The sequence below is a fragment of the Dendrobium catenatum genome, unplaced genomic scaffold (genome assembly GCF_001605985.2).
Source record: "Dendrobium catenatum unplaced genomic scaffold, ASM160598v2 fragScaff_scaffold_621, whole genome shotgun sequence".
NCBI lineage: Eukaryota > Viridiplantae > Streptophyta > Magnoliopsida > Asparagales > Orchidaceae > Dendrobium > Dendrobium catenatum.
In genome coordinates, this window is record NW_021319083.1 from 19,744,082 (window position 1) to 19,761,891 (window position 17,810).

At 33.9% G+C, this 17,810-nt stretch overlaps 2 protein-coding genes across 2 annotated transcripts in view; both read right to left on the reverse strand.

The window, feature by feature from the left end:
* Positions 1-21: 21 nt before the first annotated feature.
* Positions 22-1,178, reverse strand: LOC110108699 (transcription repressor OFP8). The gene has a single exon (XM_020839457.2). It carries the CDS (start codon positions 817-819, stop codon positions 259-261), a length of 561 nt encoding a protein of 186 aa, XP_020695116.1. The 5' UTR covers positions 820-1,178; the 3' UTR covers positions 22-258.
* A 5,291-nt stretch (positions 1,179-6,469) lies between these two features.
* The window catches only part of LOC110108698 (lipid droplet-associated hydrolase), a 34,870-nt gene continuing 23,529 nt past the window's right edge, over positions 6,470-17,810 (reverse strand). Inside the window, exons 9-12 of the mRNA XM_028695008.1 lie at positions 15,568-15,715; positions 9,209-9,259; positions 8,174-8,278; positions 6,470-6,898 (exon numbers count right to left, since the gene is read on the reverse strand). Of these exons, the coding sequence (XP_028550841.1) occupies positions 6,755-6,898; positions 8,174-8,278; positions 9,209-9,259; positions 15,568-15,715 (448 nt within the window). The 3' untranslated portion in view covers positions 6,470-6,754. The remainder of the gene's footprint in view (positions 6,899-8,173; positions 8,279-9,208; positions 9,260-15,567; positions 15,716-17,810) is intronic.

Consider the following 17,810-nt stretch of genomic DNA (forward strand, 5'->3'; position numbering starts at 1 on the left):
ATTAAACGAGCCAAAAAAATTATAAAAATGTATATTCTCAAGACCTATTTGGTAAAATAAATTTATAAAAAGAAAATCAAGTTCTCCAATTTCCCTAAAAAGAAATAAAATTTCTTGAGAGAGATTCGCGCAATAATAGAAATTCTCCATCAGGAATCCATCTATTTTACCTGCTGACGTCATTCGGATCAAACGACAGTTCCGTTAACGGCTCTAACTCTCTGCACCCTTCCTTCCGGTAATCCTCATTCCCACCGGCTAGGCAGATGGCCCGCTCCCGCCGCCGGCGGCTGACGGAGAAAAAACTTCATTCCAGATCTCGGCGAAGGCGCGGAGGATGTGACGGTGCTGATCAGGAGAATTAAGTGAGAGAAATTGGTTGAGGAGGTCACAGAGATTATCCCAAGCGTAAATCTCATTCTCCACAATCATCACCATCATAGATGCACGGAAATCAAGATAAGGATTCCAGGACTCTTTGACAACCGCCACGCTCTGCTCCATCACGCCCTTCTTCTTCAATCCCCGTTTCTTCTCTCTAAGATAGTCCGCCGGAAAGTTCGTCGGCGACGGAGAGGATGACTGAGAGTCATCGAAGGAAGAGGATCGATGTGTGGTGGGAGCGTCGTGGCTGAAATCGGATTGAGAGGTCGTTGTGGTGGCAGAAGAGGGGGAGAAAAATGGCGTTTTGAGGGACATGTGTTTCTGTGAGGAGGAGGATAAAGAGAAGAAAGACGAGAGCTTTGAACTCCGGCAGCTACAGCCGGTGTCGACGACTGTAGGGTGGCGTAGTAAGAATCTTTTGCTTGAAGAAGACATGGAGGTTGGTGCAGATTGATTCGTTGTGATTAGAAATTAAGAAAGAAGAAGGGGATAACTTGCAGATTTGAAGTAAAATTAGTTGGTTCTGGTAACAGAAATATCAGATTTTTGGCCGATTAATGAGGTAGAGAGACTTTGGAGCAGCGGAGTCGCGTGGGGGTAAGGTTTATAAAGGTTTAAATGGATTGATCAGAGAGAGAAGGAGAAGAACAGACGATGATGTGGCGAGATAACAGAGAAAGGGGAGAGACTGAGTTCCCACCCAGTTCAGAAGATTTATCTGATTTGCTGGCGTTATTAAATGGAAAGGTGGGGGCTTTGAGGGAGGGATTTTGACTCGGCTGGTGCCTACCAATCGGGAATGCGATTCGGTGATCACCGGATATGTGAATATTATATGAGTTAGTTTAAAGTTTAATAAAATTAATTTTAAGCTGTGAAGCTTAAGGGGCTATTTGTGGAACAATTATTACGTCATCTGACCTGACGTAGAGCTACGTTCGGCCGCCAATAACATGTCGCCACGTGTTCTTACTCTAAACCGCGCGTCCCGACAACTTGACCCGGAGCGGAACCCGGGAATGCTATGTTCTCGATTTTCTCGGTATTGCTCGGTATTTGCTCGGTATTTGCTAGGTATTTGCTAGGTATTGCTTTGCAAAAATGAGAAATACCGCTATGTGAAGACCAATACCATGCAAATACCGAGTTGTACCGATTTTTTTACAACTCGGTACAACTCAGTATTTGCTCAATATATTATAGCTTTAAAAAATTATATATATATATATTTATTTAAAATATTCATAGAAGCTTTTAAAAAATTATTATTTTTTCACAACAGCTTCACAATCATCTTTATAAAATGCTCCAAACATGTCTAAGAAAATTCATTTTTATTTGAAAAAATTACTCATAATATTTAAATTTTTTTTCTTTTTTATTCATTGTAATGTGAATGTAAAGCAAATTGTCTATACATATTATTAATCATAAATCATAAGAAATAATTATTTTCTTTTTTATTTTGAGTAGACTATAAATTCAAGAAAATTTTAGTTAATGTAGTTTGAATATAATAATCAGTAATGTAAGTCAAAAGTGTCTAACTTTATTCTCCTTTTACATTACTCTTTGTTGAGTGCTACAAGTCAAGTAGTAGAGAGAAATATTTTAATCATCTTAATTTTTAATGGCACTCCATAAATAACAAGATAAGTAAATTAAAATGAGTAATGCTTATGATTTTAATGTGAAAAATCTTAAAAAAAATTGTAGTGAAATTCAATATTAATTCGGCTCTCTCGATTTGATTTGAGATCAATATTATATACTTCGTGTCACAACATCATATATAGTTTAAATATTAAAATTTTTATACTAGAAAGCTGCTTTAAGAAGCAGTAAGAAAGCCTCATTTAGGACGACTTTCTTACTGCTTCTTGAAACAGTTTTCTAGCATAAAATTTTTATTTTTTTATTAAAAATTTATTTTAAAAAGCACTAAGGAAGTCGTCTCAAACGAAATCTTACTTAATATTTCTAAAGTATGTAATAGTAGAAATATTGATTACTTGCTAAGACTTTCTAAAATGTCATACTAACAAATATAATTATATTATCAATTGGGTCATTTTTATAGTTACTTATATGCTAAGTTTTTTCAGCAATTAAAAAAAAAAGTCAATAGGAGTTATTGTCCCATGCACGTGTGAATGCTTCCATGTTGAATTAACTCATCGCATGATGCACTTTTGATAGTGATGCTTTTTTCTTAGTTGTTAGGGTGAGGTTGGAGTAATTTGTTTTTTTTATTAATGAGATCTCATTGTTAAACCTAATTAAGCAGGTTTTATAGATTAATTATCCAATAAGTATTGGATTAAAAATATAATATGATGTCTAAGGTTTTAAAATTAATTCAAAATCAGCTTGAATTTATTTATAAGTTGAAGTTTATTATCAAACTCAACACATCATTGAACTATCGCCACATTATTGGATTCATTGCGCCATTATATTCGGCATATTTTGAAGTTGCCTCATTAAAGACTTCAAAAGGATTCAAATTTTTGATATATCAATTAGAATACGGGCTAAGATTTGGAGCTCGGCTCTTCTGACAAGCCAGTCTCAAGTTAAACCAATCTAGTGATCAAATCTCTCAGCTTAAAAGGAACTCGCCATACTATAAATGAACTCGACCCAAGCAGATAACTATGATATATGAATAGATTGTTCCAAGCAAGCAAGTACGACCTATGAAATCAGCCATAACAAGTACAACCTATGAAGTATGCCCTACTGACTACTTAAGTGAACGACTTTCTTTATATGGAAACTATTGCTTGATTATTCGACTATATATTCATTTATAGATGTCAACCAGTGATTTCTTCTTACTTAGCGGATGACTTCTACAAGTCAAACATTCTAAGTGTCTTATTTTTCTTTTATTTTCTATATAGTTTAGTATATCGACAATTCTATAACACTCAAGTCCCAAACCAAATCTATAAATAGGGGGTCAAGAAATGACACTTTTTACATATTTTTTTGGTATTTAATCTTATTTTATAAAAATACACTTATTCTAGAATTTTTCGCTCTCTAGTTCTCTCTTGTCTTTTCATCTAATATTCTCTGAATAATTTGGTATAATTTACGGACAATTCAGAATTTCATTATATAAAAAAGTTGGTTTGCAAGTGACACATGCATTTGATAAGGTTCTTAGGTTATAATTATGCTTTATATTAAGATAATCTTCCTTCTATTCCTCTAATTATATATAATTAATGTAGTAGAGAATCACTTGCTATTTAAAGAAGAAATCAAATTGATCATCACATGTGATAAAACTTCCCATATTCAAATTTGTTCAAATAAATGAATAGTTTTGACTAATCAATTTTATTTTTGCACAATTAAACTAAAATGACATATATACACCAAGATTTTATTTGGGATGACTTTCGTACTGCATTTAAAAGTAAATTTTTAGTAAAAAATAAAAAAATTTTATGCTAGAACGGTGCTTTAAGAAGCAGTAAGGGCATCTCCAACCGAACAGCAAACACTTGTTTGCCTTTCTTGCTTTGCTCCAACCGATCGCCATTTTTGACGCCATTTGATCGCGGATGAACAGTGCGACACAAATATTGGCGTCACACTGTTCATGTGCGCCATTTTTTTCCTCTCTACCGAATAGGTTGGGAAGAAAGGCGTGAAAGAAAACGAACGGTTTTAGCGGCAAAATGACGTTGGATTGGAGATGAAACACGGCATTTTTTGATTTTCCTGCATTTTGGAGTGAAAAATGAGATTTTCGGTTGGAGATGCCCTAAGAAAGCCGTTTCAAATAAACCTAAATAATTCTATAGATTAAAACCTATTAAGAATTTAAAAAATAATGATAACTTTGGGAGAAGGTGATTGAAAACTACTTCTCAACAGCTCTCATTCATGATTCAAAACAAGAACAAAGTTGCTCCATGAGAAAACAAAGAAGGAGAGCAATAATATTATTTATAATAAGCTATAAAGCAAAAAGGATAGAATTAGTAGTTTTTAATAAGGTTTAGCTAATTAATATAATACCTTATTAACATAAGTTAAAGGGTTTTTATTATTTGATGTATGATGTTTTGGTTATTTATTGATATCTTTTAAGATAGAAGATTGTCTTATTATTAGGATCATTAGTTAGGTCTAACCTAATCTCATTCATAACTAATTACATTGTTAAATAAATGATGTTAGTCACCTTTCTTCATAATTATTTATTAATTCTTATCTCAAATATTTGAGTAGAGTTTATAAAATCATTTTCTTTTTTTAATTCCATATTTCAAAATTGAAGGTATTTTGTTTATAAACATTATTTTATTATAATTTTCCTTTATTACGTAATAGGTTTTTATTGCAAAAAAAACTTATATTTTTAATAAAAGCAATTATAAATTGCTTGTCTTTCTTATATATCACTATGGTACTATTGTAAATTGCCAATTAAATTCTCATTGCAAAAAATAAATTTCTTATTTACAAAAAAATCAAGGCAGCCCTATGATATACATATATTAAGTCTTAAGGTGTGACATCTCTCCAAGAAATTCACTTTTGATGCATTACTTAGAAAATTATTTGAATTAAATTTAGAACAATCTATTCTCCGATTTCAATAAATTTATGGTCGAATTAAATGTTTTAATAAGACAAATCTAACAACACTAAAAGCAATCTGATTTGGGTTCAAATGAGTCTGAATCATGCACATGAAATATGATTCAAAACTTCAATATATTAATTGAATGATCATATAAGCATCTTGATTAGACGAATGTCACGAATCCAACAAGCTCAAAATTATTCAATTTTTATGTCATTAAGATAATTAAATACTGAATAAATAATATATGATCAAATAGATTAATATGGAATGTCCAATAGAATGTGTTATGGAATTTTAGCGAGATTTATCAAAATGTCAATCCCAAATATAATAAATAGACCATATTCTTCATACGAAGGGTACTTAGACTTGAGATTAGAGAGGGCTTGGAGATCTGAAGAGCTCTAAAACTCTACCAGACATTCGATGTTGATAATCGCCACAAGGCACCCCGACTATTTGATTTGACTGTCATGACCCATTCTTCGTCATATGACTACTATTGTCTGACAACCATTGTTGCTCCCCTGACATCATCCATCTACCATCATTATCCCTCCATTACTCTCATAATCTCTCCTAAAACTCCGAAAGACCAAGAAACTCTTCCAATCTTCTCTAAACATGGGAAAGAGCAAGTTTCTATAACTTCAAAAATATAATTGATTATTTCAATTGGGCCATAACTTGTGATTTTTTTCCTACATTCTTGTGTCTATTGCATCGTTCTTTTTTATATGTGTTGAATATTCATGTAAAACTAAGATATAAAACTCTCTCTAATCGCTAATTTTCTAACACAATAAGATATATTTGTTACAACTTTTTAAAGTTATTAATGATTATTATGAGCTTTAAATTTTTGTTATGATGCAAAGGAATTTTCTACAGAGTATGATAATCATATGAAATTATAGTTTGATTTTTTTTAAGAGAAATAATTAATAATATATATAATATTTTTTAAAAAATTGTATTTTCAACAACAATTTCACAATTAGTATTACAATAACTGAAAATACAAAATATACAAAATCAAAGTTAAGATTTATGATCTGTTGGATACAATTTTTTGACAACTTATTTTACTTTATTGCTGTATTTTTATTTGTAATAATTTATTTTAAATTATTTCTAAGAAAATTTTATGTGTAGGAGCTTTCCATGATTAGAAACTTTTCATAAATAAATTTATAAAATATAATAATTATAAAATTCTGTTATCTGACTTTTAAAAAACAAATTACAATGCTTACAATAATCTTCTAACAATCCCCCATCCCAAACTTAATAAAATTCCATTAAACCCCTCTTGATTGATTGCAATAATTTATAAAATTAGTTGTAAAATTATGATTTTGAAAGTTGGGGGATTAGATATTTTGAAATTACTTGTAATTTAGATTGTGAAGGTGAGGAATTCTTCATTCATTACCTAAAAACAAGAAGAACATTGTCTCTGACTATCATATATGAAAAAGCAATATGGCTAAACATATGTAATGTGAAGGAAATCACTTGCAAAACAAACAGTCACCAATTCCAGTATAAATATTTCTCAAAGCTTAACATAGGTTTAGTTTGTGATAGCTTTCTAGAAGGCTACTTTAGAAAACAGTAAGAAAGCTATTCCAAACAAATCCTCATTCTCCAATTATTAGTGGAATCAATGGAAGCATGGAAGTATGATGCAAATAATTGGCAGGCTTATCATCACCGCCATCACCATCATTATCATAATCCTTAGCCTTATCGCGACTATTCTTGACTTGAAACTCGAGATTTGATCAAGTTCGCTACATGATGTGCAACCCAGATGGAACCGGCCTTGGAGCACGAAAAGGAATGAGTATGTCCTTCCCTTTCTATTGACAATGGAGCACCAGGCACCTGTCTTGAAATCTACAGTTCAAAGAGCAGAGTATGTATGGAGTGATAAACTTGAATACTCAGTTGGGGAAATTTTGTATGTTCCTTTACATAAAGTTTAGTCATATTATTCAATTGTAAAGGTTTTCAGCATAAGGAATATATGAAATGATGTTAACATAATTTGGTTGCTGTACTTAGAATTGCTTATATTGTGCTACAATTATATTTGTTGTATTCACGCAACGATGTAATAAAAAATTGACTTTATATGATTCATAAATTAGAGAAACATGTCCATTGTTTATTATTTTTTTTTAGAAAGGTGTTTGTAAGTTTGTTTAAGACCAAAATTTCTCATCTTCTGAGGACAGATAATTGAAGTTTGTTGCGACCAAAATTAGTTCGAATGTCTCTTTCTCCTTCACACAATACTGATCCCATAGATATGTTTGCGAGCTCCCATAGCAAAATTCTATCCTCCCCCACACAATGCCACTCCCATCGTAAAATCCTCTTCTCCTTCACATGTTGTAGTTTCCGTCAATCCCTTCATGAGCTCTCATCACAAAATCCTCTTCTCATTTGCATGCCACTACTCATGTTGACGCCCTTGAAGAAATCCTACAATAAAATCCATTTATCCTTTACAAACCCTTGCTCCTGTTGATGCCTTGAACGAGCTGTAGTCCTAAAATCCTTTTCTCCTTCACGCACCATTGCTCTCATCAATATGCTCTCAGCAAGCTCCCATTGTGAACTTCTCTTCTCCTTCACATGCCTTCATCATATTTTCCCCAATGAGCTCCGCCTGTGACTTCTCTTCATATACCGTATGTGCTGTCGAAGCCATTTCAATGAGCATAAACCCTAAACTTTTCTTCTCTTTCTCGCACTTGCAGTGAACGAACCTTGGTTCGAACCAGGATTCAAATTAGATTCGAGTCAGATTCAAACAAAGTTTCGAATTCAAACTACCTTTGCTCACGGCAGACTTCAACATACAAGAAGTTGTCCCTTATTAGGGGTAGTTTCGTTTGAATCAAAATATGTGGAATATTTCTTCAAGAAAATAAATAGCATATATATTCTCCAATTTATACTATTGTGAAGCATATAAAGTCAAATTTCTCTAATATTACATGGTTATTTGGCCAGTAAATAAGTAATCCCACATTAATGTTTATAATATACAGATTGGTCTCCCTAATTAAACATTTTGAAGCTTAAAAGGTACATTAAAACCATACTAGTTTAGCAATTAAATGGATATTTGTATAAAAGGAAGGAAATAAGGGCAGTACTCACCTCTTCAAACAATGACAATGGACCCCAGTGATCATCAACGCCGAACAAAAAAGCAATTTGTTTCTTTTTTTCTTTCATGAAGCTCCAATCTGGCTCCTCTGAAAGCTAGACAAGTACAATAAGGATAAATCCATAACACAATCAATATAGTAATACACAAAGTGTTTGGTTAAATTAGTAAATATTATATTGCAAAAGAACTGCGACAAAAATGCTCATATACTATAACTCTAAGAGTATCATTGAACCCTATCAAAAAGATTTTTGAAGAAAGGAATTTGACATACAGAGTGTTGTGAAGAACAACCACCGGTTTACCACCAAAATGAAAGCCAAAAAAATAAAGCATTTATATAGAATATTTATTCCTCTCAAAGATCAAATGACCAGCTAACCATTCTTTGGTACCCTTTATATAGAATATAATCATCAATGCTTACAAAAAATAACTAAAAAAAAAAAATTATGCAAAAACCAAATGGACAACGGGCAAAAGTTCAATTTGGATAAGAATTTAATGATCGAGATTCATTCAACTGTGATGAACCCCCATCAACTAGCCTTATTGTTTTATTCATAACTCCATTTTCTAAAAAATACTCAAATTTCAGCTTATATAGCTGGTTTATCCATATATGTTATTATGTTAGTGGGAAATGAAGTCGTCTTCCTTCTTAATATTAGTTAATAGTCTTTTTGTGTCGTTTTATCAATACAATTTTTTTTTTAATGAAAAAGTTGGGGAAATCTCTTTATCCTCATGGAATGATTCATTGGTAAGCATATATGGAGATCTTGGTATCTTTACCGTTAGCATTCACTTCAAACTTAATATTTGATAATACATCCTTAAATCTTTTATATTTGGCATTTACTAATCGAGGTAGTTATCAAGATAAAAAGGTTATCATTAACCTCAGCTGAAGGTGATAGGAACAAGCGAACAATATTCTCTTTCAGAAAAAAAAGAAGCACGATTGAACAATATAACTACTCTTTTCTAGTAATTGAGTGAATTAGCACAAGGATTTGTACCTTCTCAAACTCTGTCTTTGCCATGAATAAGACATTGCGCATTGTGTGGTACTGCAGGTTTAAATAAAGATTAAAAATCAGAGAACATTTTATTTTCACCAGTTTAAATGCAAGTGCTCCTAACTATTATACAATGAAGACAATTTGAGGTTTGTACATTTGATCTTTTGTAAACATAAAATAATTCTAGAATGGATCTTGTATTCTCATTTGCATGATTAGTGAACCTTAAAATATTGTAAGAAAGCATTGTTTTCAAATATTTAGAGGATGAAATTGTTTAACTTGTCCATGAATTATGATCTTGCCACAAATTTATGAAGGGTACTAATAAAAAATGTCCAAAATGAACAACAATATAGTTTTGTGAAACATAGAATGCAAATAATTTTTTCTTTAAAGAAAGAGAAATCCAAAAATATTTGTGATGTCACGACCCAATGGATCTATATACTGAATCAATCAAGAATAAACTATTTTTCTTAAAAATATTGTAAATAACTAAATAAAAATATGGATTGGTGGCTCTTGAATCAATATCCATAAACTTTATTTGGCAGCTCTGAGCTTAGAAGTAAGAGTAAACGAGGTAATACATAGAACATAGTATGAGAAAAAAATGCTTATGTAGGAGCCTTTAGATAAAACCAAACAAAATTTTTCAACTTTTCTTTTATTCTATGTGGAAATCAATATGCAATGCAATTCTTTCTTTAATGTATAACTCTCTCCACATACTTATATATATATATGTGTGTGTCTTTATTCTTTTGCATCATCTAGTTTTTGCTTTGTGGTTTGTTTAGAAGCTTTCAACATCTTTTCTTTGTATGTCTTGCCTTTTTACAATATGTACACCATAACAAATATCTATTAACTATCTTTATTTGATTCAATCCATTGTGTTTTGTGATGAATCATCATCCTTAATTTGTAGATAATATCTTGATTTTGGCTGCATAGATTTAGGCCGCATCAGATTTATAATACATTTAGATTCATCGTATTCTATATTTCATTTGCTAAATGATAGGAACCGTAGAGTTTCATAACATATATCTTAGATCAGTGGAACATAGGTATAGTTGTGATTCATGGGAAGAAAAAATGTTGTTTAAATTTATTACAAAAAGAATGAAGGGTAGAAATAAGATTGCAATGATGAAAAGCATAAATGAAAAAATTTGGAGGAAGGAAGAAATAGAACTACGACAATGAAGGCTTGCAACTTTTAGGCAACATAGTGATGAAGAGCCTAAGGCTCTAATATCATGATAAGAATTGAAGAGAATTTATTATGTGCTTCATTCCAATATTTGTAATGAATTTATACAAACCTATATCTTCTTATAGGAAATATACAAGATTAATAATTGAACAAATAAATACATAATTAATTATAATAGGGTTGCCCATGAATTAGTGAGTTGGCAACAATGATAACATGGATCAATGAGTTGATAATAAGAATAAAGAAGGAGAACTTGCCGAGGTAGAGTAGGAATATGAAGGAAAGATGATGGTCAGAGGTGGGCTGCAAGGCGTGAAAGCCAAGAGAAGTGCAACAAAGTGCAAGTATGGGAGGCAAAATCTTGGGTTGACTATAGGAGGCTTTTTTCACACTTATTTATTAGAAATCATCTCATATTACAAACACATCATTCAAAAACACTTTAAGAATTATAAGTTTGCATCATTCAACTTCTTTTTTAATAAAGTATGATATATAAGATTTTACTTGTATATGGTAAGTATTAGAATCTTGATTAGAATATGATAGAGGTTTCGTAGGCTTCTTCTAGTTTGCCACATAAGAATGCATTTTTTTATATATATAAATGTTGTAAGAACCAGTGAGGTTGGATGTTGGGGATAAAAGTATCCAAATGTTGTTTAGCTTTGTGGCTAGTACAAAATTTTCTCCATAATCAATTCCTTAGGTTTGAATGTATCCTTTAGCACTTTCCATATTTTATAAGTTTTAAATGTCCTATTTGTAATGTATTTGACAGTGTCTTTCCATTTACATCCAATTAATTTCTTTCCATTTGGCAATTCTACCATCTTCTGAGTTTTGATTTTCTTTTAGGAATGTATCTTTTTCAATCATGGCTACTTTTTATTCTTTATTCTCAAATTCTTCTTAGATAGTTCTTAGAATCATAATATTATTAATCTTAGAGAGAAAAGGTTTGTGGGAGGGAAAAATATTACAAAGTGAAATAAAGTTGGATATTGGATATTGGCTGCATGTTCATGTTCCTATTCCTAATTCAATATGAAGGCTATTATCATGATAGCTTTGAATTTTAGAGGTAGAGAATAGAGATCACATCTTCACTCCTGGTGAATGATCTTGCACGGATTTAATTAAATGGTTGAGCATGCTTTGGTTCAATGTTGGATTCATCTTTCCTTATTGAGTATACATACAGTAATGATTCAAGTTCATTAGATAGGGTATTTATGAGGAGGCTACATCGATATGCAAGGAAGTTTCGAGGTTATTGGAGACTTTCTAGGTTGGTTGGGTGGTCTAGAGATCAAGTTTGGGAAAATAAAAAATGTATTTCTTTCAAAACTTCCTCTAAAAAATTATAATCATAAAATTCTTAATGTTTAGTAAAAATAACATCTCGCGAGAAGAATTTTTTGAAAATGGGATGATCAAATTTGTCCCCTCCATGCAACGGAATTTTGAGATAAATGAGATTGGTATATGTAATTATTAGTACTTGTATCTAGACAATGGAATCCTTCTCATTCTTTAGAATGCCCAATCATCTTTCTCATAGTTCGATCCTAAAATGGACAAGGAGTAGGATAACATACCAAAAATACAATTTAGGTTAGATATTAATTTTTTAATAGAAAATAGTAGGTGTCAATTTCGGGTTACGGGTCAGGTTCGGGTCGAACCCGAAACTATTCGGATTCGGGTCGACCCGACCCGTTTTTGCAAACGGGTCAATTTTATGGACCCAAACCCGACCCGCTTCGCCCCAAACCCGCCCCGCTTCGGGTTTGGGTCAACCCGACCCGACCCGACCCACGGATGCCGGATGCAGGACGCGGTGCGGCACGGAATTGCCGCGGACGTCGGACGCAGGACGCGGCGTGGAACTGCCGCGGACGCCAGCGAGGCGGTGACTGACGCTGGACGCAACGCGACATGGCTTTAGAGTTCGGAACGCGATGCGACCTGGCCTCGGGACGCAATGCAACGTGACGCATCCGGGTAGGCAAGCAGGCGCCGGGCAGGCGGGGCAGCCGGGAAGCGGTCAGTGTCATTCCGGGCAGACGGGTTTGTGTGCATTCCTGGTCATTTCGGGTTATTCCCGGGTTCCCAGGTCAACTCGAACTCGACCCGATTTTTCAAACGGGTTGGTTTTCAGGACCCGAACTCAACCCGCTTCGGGTTCGGGTAAACCCAAACCCGAAATTTTCGGGTCGGGTTTTCGGGTCGGGTCCAATATTGACAGGTCTAGAAAATAGGTTTATAAATGATTTAGGTACTTAAAACACATATAATAGTAGATGGGGATATGTGAGTTTATAGATCCCTTTCCAATAATAATGGCAAGGGTTCTATTAGTTACTTTAATTTTATGTTTACCTGGATATGATTTATAGGAAGAAATTTAGTTGAATAGCTAGTCATGTGATATGTTGCTCGAGAGTTTATTATCCAAATTTTATTTAAACTACTCTCAATAGCTAGTCACTTAATTGGGCCACATAGCACATACTCTTTGGTTTATCAAATGATATAAAAATGGTATGGAGTTTCTATATTTCTTCTTGCTTAGTCCTATGTCTAAGGTAGTTTTTTCTTCCATGGAAGCATTGTTTGCTAAATGATGTATGGACTGTTTTTTATATGGAGACTTCGGTTTTGTTGTATGGAGGCATCCTTTGAAGTTTCCAACACGTCTTTTGCATATTCTATAATTTTACAATAATTGCGAAACATACATTTTGGTTATTGGACCTTGGTGACCCGATTTAGGCTTGTGTAGCTTAATTATGCATGCATTTTTTGTAGGATAAGAATTAAAGCAATATTAACACCAATTGGTCGTGTTTCTAATATAACACAATGTCTCCTTTCTTCAATTCTAGTAGTAGATAAGATTTCATTTAGGCTGGAAAAGGAGTATTTTTCCAAGTATTTGAATGTGCATTTGACCATATTCATTATTTACTCTAGATAAAAATTCATAAATTATTTCTCCTATAAAAGTTTGTAGCATTGCAACATGTTAATTGCATCTCATTTTAATACACTACTAGTTATTGAGTTTGAGGCATTGATTTTTCATTTTGTTATAATATTTAATAACAGAAAGAGTACCTTGCTTGGTGGTATGAATTTGTCTTATTTATAGGCTAAGGTGGCATCACGGCCCTTACAATATGTTTTGTTCACCGCATCCCCAATATTCTTGGCTATAGTTAAGGTCATATAGATTCCAATGACTTCTAGAATCATTGAATTCCACAATCAGGACATAATCAATGAATCTTCTACATCCCATGTGGTAAAACCAAGATCATCTTTGTTTGGTCTGGGTAATAAGATGGTCTAACTTTCCCTCTCATGTAAGGAAGGTTCTCACAATTTGGGACTAGATAAGATAATTTCATTCATTCAATTTGAACGAACAATTAAGGTTTTGCTACTCACTAGGGTTTGATAAAAAACATTTGATTAGTCAATGGCTCCAGATATAGAATATGTTTCCTTTAATAGAAAAGAAGATCTTCCACTCTTTTTCTTTATAGAATTCACAGGTTGAGGTCTTCTCCTTTCGAGATGACACCGGGTGCAAGTGAGGAGATAAGAAGAAGAAGAGAAAAAATTATTCCGTCAGGTTACCTGACATAGAGCTACATCAGGTAGCCTATAATATGTCGTCACGTGCACTTACTCTTTACCGCGTGGCCGACGATCAGACCAGGAATGGACCCGGGAGTTTGCGTAGCTCGGTATTGCTAGGTATTGGTCGATTTTGCTCGACAAAAATGAAAAATACTATTATGTGAAGACCAATACCGAGCAATACCGAGTTCTTTTAGGTATTACTCGGTATTGCTCGGTATTGGTCTTCACATAGCGGTATTTCTCGTTATTGCCAAGCAATACCGAGCAAATACTGAGCAATACGCGAACATAGTAATCCCGGATTCGGTCCGAGTAGGGTCGTCGGGACGCGCGGTAAAGAGTAAGTGCACGTGGCGATATATTATAGGCTACCTGATGTAGCTCTACGTCAGGTAACCTGACGGAATAATTTTTCGAAGAAGAGGGTGCAGGCGGTAAATAGTAGTCATGTAGAAAAGCAAAAACAAGGAGTCAGAGAGGAAGTGGCAGACAAGCCTTGGGACTGGATGTTATAGGCAAAAAGAGGTAATACACATGATTCTTTTGTTCCTACATCTTTGATACCATGATGATTGGAGAAATGATTAGTTTTTTTTTTTTTTAATTCATTAAGGAAGTAGTACCTTTATTTATACAACATGATTTTAAATTACTCTTGGTAATTAATACCTATGAAAAACTATTAATTACCTAGTAATGACATGAAAAAAAAGTCATATGAAAAAAAGTTATTAATTATGTTTCTATATTTATATCTTTGAAAATAAGGTAGATATTCCACACCTTGCACGCATGTATTTTTCTTGAAATTTAAGAGAGATTTTCGCTAAAAGACTCACAGATTATCACCTTGCAAGCAAAGATGGACCATTAGCTTCATGATCCCACAGATTGCCAAGTTGGTCTCTAGAACCACCAACAATTATGTAATATGGATTTAAGTTTTGAGTGACAAAAAAATATTGACAACCAAGTTGAAGTGCAGGAGAAATGAGAATGATAAATGAATTTGTGAAAAAATTAGGAATTATTGATAAGAAATTATTATAGACAATGAATATACGGAAAGCATATAATGAAGATAAAGGTCATGCCCAACAAAGCGTATAAGATAAATAATAAAATTGAAAAATAAATTATTTTGTAATGCTTAAGCAAAAGGGATAGACCAAAAGTAAAATTAATTAAAATTCTAAAAAAAAAGTAAAATATATTTAACACTTCAAATAGAAATAAAGAGAAACCGAATTAAGAACATGAATTCACAAAGCTATCAGCACAGATTTGAGATAAGGCTAATGATGAAAATGATTTCTTCTGTTGAATAATTTTTATCCAGTTAGTGATGATTTTACAATTTCTTATAAAAAGACCGAAAACATTACGTGGTACTACAACAGAGTTCAATCACTAAAGCTTGCGGTTCACAAAGCAACAGAATTTATATCCAAAGATTCAAGAAAAGAAATCTAACCTTCATGAGGCAAGTGCAAGCAGCATCAACTGCTGTTGTAGAACATGATGGACCAAGAAGTCTACTTACAAGAGCTCCCGAAATTCTCGTGGGAAAGGACCCCAACAAGGCCACAAGAAAGCTGAAGGTTGCACTCAAAAGGGAAGACCTGAAATCAAGCGAGTAATTAGAAGAGGGAGCAAACAGAAATAGATTAGGATGAATAAGAGCAAACAAGAAGCTGGCAATGTTCAGCTAGACTTTTCAATCAATAATTCAACATAAGCTAATGCCAATAACAGTAACCATTTGGCTGATCTTTGTTTTAGGTGCAACTTTCATTCTTAAAGTACTAACTGATGAGGACATCATCAACATTTTTTGACACGTGTACCATTATGAGACGCCGGAGATCGACGGCCTCGATCATTGTGGGCTCCGAAAATTCAGCCCCGGCCTCCGCTCGCTCTTCTTATTCGGCGAGGGAGTTTTAACGAACTAAGTTCCAAGGTAAATTTTGGAAGGCAGATGGGTTTGTAGATAAGACACTACCCAGAGATTTCGCCCTCATTTTGTGAGGACTTTATTTGTTTTCTCCTCTCTTTTGATCTTTTGTGTATAACATGAAGGTCAACAATCATGAGTTGTATTTTTTCATTTTATGTAGAAGTTTATCTTATTTTTATGTTTTTCCACTTTTGCCCTTATGGGCATTGAGTCGCTTATGTAACCCGGAAGGGCATTTGTGTCATTTCTTGTTATTTCATTTTGACCTATTTATATGAGGCCTCATGCATTGTAATTTCAATTTTTGGAATGAAATGAAAATATACTTTGTGTTCTCTTTGTGAGTGCATCTCTTTCTCAAATCTCTTAGTGAGTTTTGAGAAGAGCTAGATCTCTTTGTGAGTTCTAGACCTTCTTCTCCATTATCTTTGTGATCAATTGGTGCGGGAAATCAAGGTGAAGCCGTGGCATATTAATCACTAGAAGAATTGCACTTTTCTTCCCTCCTTGGATCCTTGCCGCCGCCCCTTTCCCATAGCAACCCGTCGGCCAGCAGCAGCCCCACCTCCCACCGGTCAGCAAACTAGCCACCCGCTAGCCAAAAAACCACCCAGTGGCCGCCGTCCACCGTGGAGTCCTTGCCGCCGGCCACCCGTGAAGCCTGGCCGCGCGTTCCTTCTAGCCCACCCATTCGAATTTTGAATTCTCAGCACCTAATGAATTTCCTAATTAAGTCAAATTAAATTAGGATATTAATTACGGGGAGTTACAATCTTTGAAATTCAAATTCCCTCTTAATTATATTTCAATTAGGGAGTTACTTGAAACAATCAAAATTTGAAATTAAAATCAGATTTTGATTAATTTCTAGTGGTCCCCACCCTCTTAAATCTCAAACCTCTCCCCACTCCACATGGCCGGCCACTCCCCTCTCTCTCTTCCCTTTTAATTATCTTTTATTACTTCCTTAATCCCTTTCCTCATAAGTTAATTTCAATTTCAAATTTTGAAAGATGAAATTAATCCCTCCTCACTTTTGGAAATCTGAACTAAAATTCAGATTTTAGTTTTTCCCCTCATAACCTCACCCACCCCCTCTCTCTCCTCCAAAACCGTGACTCCTCCCTCTCCCATCCTGAGTACTCATTCAACCCTTGGCGAGGATGCATGGCGGAGCCCGAATGGAACTTTGGATTTGTGCATGACGACCAAGATCACGTTGACATCCTCCAATCACCGTTCTTTAAGTGATTTTGTAAGGGCTTCTCCACCTAGCTGTGGGGGCTAAAGGAGAGTCACGATTTTAGTGCAATACTTGGAGGGTGCCTCCAAGGAGTGGATGTAGGTCAAGGTTTGACCGAACCACTATAAATCCGGTGTGTTCTTTTCTTATTATCGCTTCTGCATTTATTTTTCTTCCGCACTTTGTTTGTGGTGATTGTAGTTGGAGTTTTATCATGGGTTTTAAAGTTTTCCAATTCACCTCTCTCTTGGTTAGCTTGGGCCAGTTCTATAGGGCTTAACATTCATAACGAACTTTCATAGACTAGTTGAGCGTATGGGCTCCAAAGGTGAAAGTTCTCTTTATTAAATCGCAGATTCTTGTTTATCGTCGTAGTTTTGCAATTGCTATTTGCGTTTTAAATTGTTTGGTTAACCGACTTCGCTCTTCTTTGCCTAAGCAAGTTAAAAAACTAAGAATTCTAAGGGTCAATCATTGTTATAAGTAATAAATTTATTTTGGGATTATTTTGTTA